This window comes from Merops nubicus, unplaced genomic scaffold (assembly GCF_000691845.1).
Source record: "Merops nubicus isolate BGI_N331 unplaced genomic scaffold, ASM69184v1 scaffold50933, whole genome shotgun sequence".
Classification (NCBI taxonomy): Eukaryota; Metazoa; Chordata; class Aves; order Coraciiformes; family Meropidae; genus Merops; species Merops nubicus.
This window is the reverse complement of record NW_008599236.1, coordinates 6128-13561: the sequence shown is the minus strand read 5'-3', so window position 1 is coordinate 13561 and position 7434 is coordinate 6128. Positions and strand designations below refer to the sequence as shown.

Below are 7434 nucleotides of genomic sequence, written 5' to 3'. Positions count from 1 at the left end.
AGTACATACGAAATGTGGCAGAAGTTGCTGGCATGTCTTTGTGGATGTGTAATCAAAATAAAACTGTTTTGCATCCTTGGCCACAGCTAGGCAATCAGTCACTAAATGTCACTTAACATCTTCCTTAAGACCCTGATTTTCATCAACAATTCCACATACAACTACTTCACTGCTCTATAAGTACTATCTGCTCCCCTGTATTAGGCAGAGCATCTATGCAGCTTCACCATACATTATTTTTGTATTAATAAATGTCTGTGTGTGTGTGTACACAGACACACATACATATAGACAGCCTTCTGCTCATACATACCTAAACATTTCCTTAGTACTCTATTAAAACGGTGTAGGCTTGTTTGTTTTGTTTTGGTTTTGTTTTTTTTTTAAATAAAATCACAACAAAATCAGAAGTTTCAGCTCTTGCACCTGCTCTATGAACAGGAAGAATTGTACCCATAGGTTCAGAGCAGGCAAAGGCAAGAAAGCCTTCAGTAAGCAAGTCTCCTCAAGGATTTGCTCTGAAAAGTTTTAGTGTGCCAGTTTCAGCAAAATAAGTAAGGAAAATTTATTTTCTGTAAGTAGAAAGAACGAAAACCTAGTCTTAAGTACAGTCTACACTTTTTGTTAGATCCTGAGCATTTTAGACCCAGTACTTAAGAGGTTTTCAGCAGATACTTGACTCTAGGCACACTGAGTATCCTGCTACCTAAAGGATAACAAGCATGATGTCAATCTAACTGAAGTCACAGGTTGTCTTCAGGCCTTTTCATTTTCTCTCCACCTCTTACAAAGTCTGAGCAGCATGCTAATGTACTGTGAAATTAGGAAAGCCCGTGGGTCTCACTTGCACTACATGTCTCAGGCATGCCCTTTAATTTCTGGGCAGGGAGTACTTCTTAGAGATCTGGAATGTTCCAAATATCTTTAGCTCAGACTAAATAAGGGAGCAATCAAATGCTTGTTTTTAGCAATAGCGAAAATAACTCAAGATACCACAAAGTTACTGAGCAGGGTGAGGGAGGAACATCAAAATAGAGCCATGTGGCACTGGAGAGATATCTGAGGCTGAAGGTGTGTGTTTCTGATAGAGCTGAGATGAGCCGACTTCAAACTGTTGCCAGGAAGGGAGTTCCTTCTCTCCTCTATCTACTCTCCCTGCACCAGCATTTCTCTGATGACCCAGAGAGCTGGTGGCAAGGAAGTCAGCCTATGAAGTATTAACGTAAACCCCCACGTCTTCACTCCCTGAACTCACGGTCAGGACAAAGACACACAACGGATCATAGAAGATAAGCCACGGGACCACCTCTTTCAGTGGAAGGCTACAGTAAGACTGGCTTATAAACACTGCAAATCTATGCCTTGACTGAAAAGATAAAGCTGAAGTGCTGGTTAATAAGTTGTGCAAAACTGCAGGAGTCAGAAAGCCAGAGCGCCCATGTGATGGGCATCTCCAGCGTGAAGTGTGCAGTCTCCTGGGAATGACCACTGGATGGAAGTGCCTGCACTTCTGAGTGAACCACTGCCTCAACGAGAGAGGGAACACAGGGAAGACTGCAAGTACACTTTGTGAATCGATGCAATTTCCTAAAAATATACAAAATTATAACCATTTTCTCCTCTGCCTGTAAGTAAACCAGTACTAAGTATAAGCTACCTTCTGAGATATGACACTACAGAGCCACAGAATGTCAAGCACTCTGAAAAAAGCCAGGGGTTTTTGATCTCCAACATAAAAATCCAACATTAGCAAAAACCCCTGACTTTAAATCATACTGCACATATGACACCTATCTTGAAAATGGGAAATGTAACATCAATTCACAGGAGCGTTGTAAAAATCCTATTTTTAGTGTTGTGGAGGACAGAAATCCTGTAGGGGGAAGTATCAGTGAAAAGCCCATTATTAATAATAAAAAAAATCTTTGTCTTTGGACTATTTGGCAAGTTTTCCTGTGGCTAAAATAAGGAAAATCAAGTAATACCAAAAGGCTGCTTGCACATAGGTTCCATGACTGTAAGAAACCTAGGAAAAAGACAATTATCATATAACTGTCTCCTAAAGCAAACACAAAAAAGAGGCACTTTTTTTTTTTTAACTGACAATACAGTCTCATTGTTTCCTAAGATAAGTCTTAACTATTTCAAATGTGTAAGATTTAATTTTTAAATTACGCTTCAATCACAAAAGATTTAACTGAATTTATTCAGAATTTCACAAAACCTCTCAATTCTATGAGCTGAGGCATCAAAAAAGCATATTCTGTAAAAATACAACCACCACGATCACGTCTTCCCTTGATAAATCAGTCAGAAAAAAAATTTCTAAATTTCAGTTTTCATCAAGTGTCTCATAAAACATTCTATGTATTCAAGTTCTGTTTTCCTAAGTTTACCAAGAGTAAACAATGTATCTTTTGCAAGCAGGAGACTTGCAGAGAGCTTATTCCTGATAAGTGCTTACAAGGACAAAGAAAAGCGTGAGTATTTCATTACCGTTTGTGAGTTCCCTTGGAATCCTTTAGGTTTCTCCCACTGTGATTCTTAAAAAGCAAAAACATATTTTACCCATCATTCATTTTTCTAATAAACTTTAGAAAAAACAGATCTAAAGGGTATGACACTGATGTGTGCACACATACAAACAAGTAATACAGATACAACTTACTGGAGGATAAATTGTCCTTGACCAAACCATGGTATGAATAATAAACCAAAGTACCATAATTGCAAGCTGGTGGACTAATCATCTTCCAGACTCTATTAAACTATGGCTGATACACATGTACTGGAATTTTGATACAAAAAAAGGTGGCATTCCTTTTTTTTTTTTTTTTATGGCAGCATAGGCCACAAGAAACTAAACATACAAGATTTTCACCTTTTGTAAATTACCTTGGACGAGGACGAGGAAAGACTATGGTAAATACTAATGTCAATCCTTAAATTTTTTAGAAACACTTTGCATTAGTCTCATTAATCACAAAAGAGCTTTTATGCTTTCAAGTAGATCATGACAGAATAACATTCAACAGAAGTCAGGCAGATAAATAATGTAAATGGGGAAAGAAACAATCAGAAAGCAATCCATATCTGCTCTCATATATCTGGGCACAATCAATTTATTTCACATTCCTGATCAGAAAGCTTCTTTAGGAAGAACACAGCTATCTTTTCTAAACTTAACCTCTGAAAGACTACACATTTCCAGAAAAAAAAGGAATTAGTTTTCAGCAAAACCAGTCTGAATTTCTGGATGTCTAAATCTAGATTTTTAATTATCAAAACTCCATCTAATTGTTCACATTTTAATAATCAGCTTATTACTGAGAAAGTAGAACAGTAAAGCAATGCAGGTGAAATTTTCTCATTTATATCCAACAACTACATCTAGTTTTTACCTCCTGTTTTTGTGTTGTAGTAATACGTATAGCCTTCAGGAGAAAGTCCTTGCACCCACTCCTTTGTTTCAATTTTTGATGACATTGTGGTGTCCTGAGATGTCTTTTTTTTCTTCTCTTTCTTTTCCTTCTTCTCCTTCTTCTCTTTCTTTTCTTTCTTTGCTTTAGTTTCTACTGTGTTGCTCTGTGTTTTAGTCTGCGTCAAACTGGGACCTACATCATCTTAAAGAAAACAATACTCCCTCTTAAATAAAAAGTAATAATCTGAGCTTAAATGTTAGTCACTCTTGAGCAACAGCAAATAGAAAGTTTTGTTCTTATGAGTATTGTCACTCATTAGTATTAGTCATAGCAGATAAAAGAATCTTGCATTGTAGCAATAATAGTTCAGACTCCTAAGCAAGATCAAATATCAAAAGATAAGTAACATAAAGAAAAAAAACATAAGGACCAATGAGCTCTAACTAAACAACAATAAAAAAGAATCATAGAATGGTTTAGCTCAGAAGGGACCCTAGAGATCACCTAATCCAACCTCCCTGCCATGGGCAGGGATGCCTCTCAACTAGATTAGGATGCTCAAGACCTCATTGAACATGGCCTTGAACACCTCCAGGGAGGGGGCATCCACAGGCTCTCTGGGCAATCTGTTCCATAGTCTCATCACCTTCATACTGAAGAACTTCTTCCTAAGATCTAGTCTAAACCTACCCTCCTTCAGTTTAAAACCATTTCCCCTTGTCCTGTCACTGCACACACTTGTGGAAAGTCCCTCTCCAGCCTTTGTGGAGTTTCCCTTCAGGTACTGGAAGGCAGTTATATGGTCTCCCCAGAGTCTTCACCGGCCTGAACAATCCCAGTGCCCTCAGCCTATCTTCACAGCAGAAATGCTTCAGCCCCTGGGTCATCTTTGTGGCCTCCTCTGGACTCATTCCAACAGATCTAGGCCCCTTCTATGGTGGGGACACCAGAACTGGATGCAGTATTAGAGGTGTGGTCTCACAAGAGCAGAGTAAAGGGAAAGAATCACCTCCCTTGATCTGCTGGCCACATCCCTCTTGATGCACCCCAGGATGCAGCTGGCCTCTGGGGCTGCACGAGCGCACTGCCAGCTCTTGCTGAGCTTCTCATCAATCAACAGCCTCAAGTCCTGCTCTCAACCAGCTCTGTACCCAGTTTGTCACTGTGCCTGGGACTGGTGTGACCCAGGTGCAGGACCTTGCACTTTCACTTGTTGAACCTCACACAGTTTGCATTGACCATTTCTCAAGCCTGTCAAGGTCCCCCTGGATGGTCTCCCTTCCCTCAAGTGAGTCCACCACACCACACAGCTTCGTGTCATGGGCAAACTTGCTGAGGGAGCACTCAGTGCCACCCTCCATGTCACTGACAAAGATGTCAAACAGCACTGGACGCAGAACAGACCCCTGAGGAACTCCACTTGTCACTATAGAAACTAAAAGACTTAGAAAAATAGAGCTTCTACAGGAGCTTGAAACGACAAACTCTTGCAAGGATAAAGGAACTTTTGTCTCCAAATGGCAAAATTAAAACATAAAATTAACTATGGGAAGCTGCACTGCTGATCCAAAACACTAACTACAGCCTATTTTTTATCACATTGTTTAATTTTTCTACTCCAAAATGGGTTGTTCCATGGACCAGGGGATATCTGCTACTGGCAATTTTCACTTTTTTTTTTTACCCCCCCCCAAGCAAATACAGTCCTGGAGGACTGGAGTCCCTTATACTTCTAAACCTAATTTACAAAAAAATAATAATAAAAAAAAAAAACAACCAAAAAAACCCAAAAAAACCCCAAAACAAACAAACAAACCAACCACAAAAAACCAAAACAACAAAAATGAAACCTTTCCTATTCAATATTCTTTCAACTCTGTCTTTAAACTTTTGGCAGCTATATAAACTACCTGGCTTAATTCCAAGCCTTTTCAAATCCTCTTGATAAGCTTTCATTGCAGCCTCCTCCATTGCTGCAAATTCTTTTGACATGTTTTCTTCTTCTTTTGCTTTTTCCAAACTTTTCTGTTTAATCTAAACCAAAATAAAAAACCCAAGAGAATTAATTAAATAAATCTGATAATGAAGGAGATTAAAAATAAGTATTTGTGCAAGTAAGATATTTGAGTTACCTCACTAATTCTTTTCGCCACATTTTCTTTATGATTCTTTCCTCTTTCATGAAAGTCAATGCTCTTCAAAGCAAAAAAAATAAAAACCAACAAAAATAATACATACTATGCATTTTAAATTTAGTTAATTAGTTAGAATTTAGTCAGATTAAACTTAGTTGAACAAGCCTAAATGTAACCTGTTCTGAAAACACAGCAAACTACAGCTATAAAATGGCTAACAATCAGAATTTAGAAACATTGAGATCACTCAACAAATTATGAAAAATCAGTGACACTTCAAAATGATATCACAAAATGTCATAGTCTGTATTTATTAGATCTAAAATTTTTCAAATAGTACTGTTTAGAACACATATTAGCAAGTAACAGGGGACTCCCCCTTCCTGCTATCTTTCTAAGTACCATCCCTTGATTTTTTTTCTATCCTCTGTTTCCATGCAAATGTTAAAAGTCTTAATTAGCATTCCAAATATTAGCTACAGTCCTTAATTAGATTCTGCTACACTCCACAAATATCCCATTAACTTAAACTAGTCTGCAGGTCCACAAATGAGGGTGGTGGGAGGAAGATGAAATTTGAGAGTTGGATAACCAAGAACAGAACAGCTCCCAAGCCAAAAACTTGCCATAAAGACTGAAGCCAGTAGGAACTGGAGGGAGTTCAGAAGCTCTACAAGTACAACAGTGGAAGTCCTCATGTGGTAATCACAAAAAGCATCTGAGCTCATTTAGGTGTTCAGATGTTAAGCATCTAAGCCTGACCTAGTAACCCCAGAATTCCTTTGCACGACCTGATGTGCAGAAGATGCAGATCCAGGAAATGACTTTATCAGTTTCCCAAATCCCTGCCTTAAATGTGTATTTCTCTTCACTGGCTGCAACAAGAAACCTAAACCAATGAGCTCACGCTTGTCATTCTGAACTACAGGTATGTAACTAAGATGAAACTCAGCTCCAGAAGTACCCCTGGCATTGAGTCAGGAATGCAGAACTTAGTAATAAGTAAGAAACCAATTTGTCTAGGAGTCTGAAAAAAGGCATCTGCTAGTCAGAAACACCTTTCTGTAACCCAGTAACATTTCTGTGGGCTGTGTGAAATGAAAGAAACCTGCTTTAATTGCTTAGAATGCTGGCTGTACCAGGCCTACCATATATAAACAGTATGCATGAAAGGTTTTTTGCTTTCTACTTGCATGTGAAGGCCAGGAACAGGCACACACAACGTTTCAAGACAGATTAAATGTGAAGTTACAGAACTTGAAGAAAAAGCAGGGTCAGATATTTCAGTTCTTAGTAGTACCGCCAAGCAGAACTGCATACGCCATCTTGTGTGCAGGTATCTCACTCTCACACAGTATAGTTTAAACAACACAAGTACTACAAAGGTGTTTTTTAAAAACTAATTTCATGCACCAATAGATTAGTATCAAAAGCAATGTTAAAAGCCTGTAATTCAAACTCATGGTATTTCAAAACCATCAGCACAGCACTGTAGAGCACCGTACAGGTCTGTTGTCTGCTATCCAGCACTTGCAGTAATCGCAGAACTTCTTTGGCTGAGATTTCCAGTAATCGGCCCTGGGGAGAGGAAAGAAAATTAAAATATGAAACAATATAACCAAAGCCACAGGTTTTTATATATCTATATATGTATCTCCAGAAATTAAATATAGCCTTCTTTGGGTGATTGAGTGCTAAGAGTTTGGGGTGGGGTTTTTTGTTTTGTTTTACAGAAAGTATAGGGTGCAAGTCAGACCACTGTGTCCCATAAAGCACAGTTCAGTATTGGGACTGTGCCCACCTGACCCCCCCCCAAAGATAGCAACATTTTTACAATGCAGGTGATGCTGAAAGAACCAGAAATACAAGACAAAGCA

At 38.6% G+C, this 7434-nt stretch overlaps 1 protein-coding gene across 1 annotated transcript in view; it reads right to left on the bottom strand.

Moving 5' to 3' along the window:
- Positions 1-7135, bottom strand: part of LOC103770037 (WW domain-binding protein 4-like) — a gene marked incomplete at both ends in the record, with an annotated part of 7819 nt that extends 684 nt beyond the window's left edge. The window contains 5 exons of the mRNA XM_008937285.1: positions 2497-2543; positions 3402-3623; positions 5333-5456; positions 5555-5617; positions 7063-7135. Coding sequence (XP_008935533.1) covers positions 2497-2543; positions 3402-3623; positions 5333-5456; positions 5555-5617; positions 7063-7135 — 529 coding nt within the window. The remainder of the gene's footprint in view (positions 1-2496; positions 2544-3401; positions 3624-5332; positions 5457-5554; positions 5618-7062) is intronic.
- Between the last annotated feature and the right edge of the window lie 299 nt (positions 7136-7434).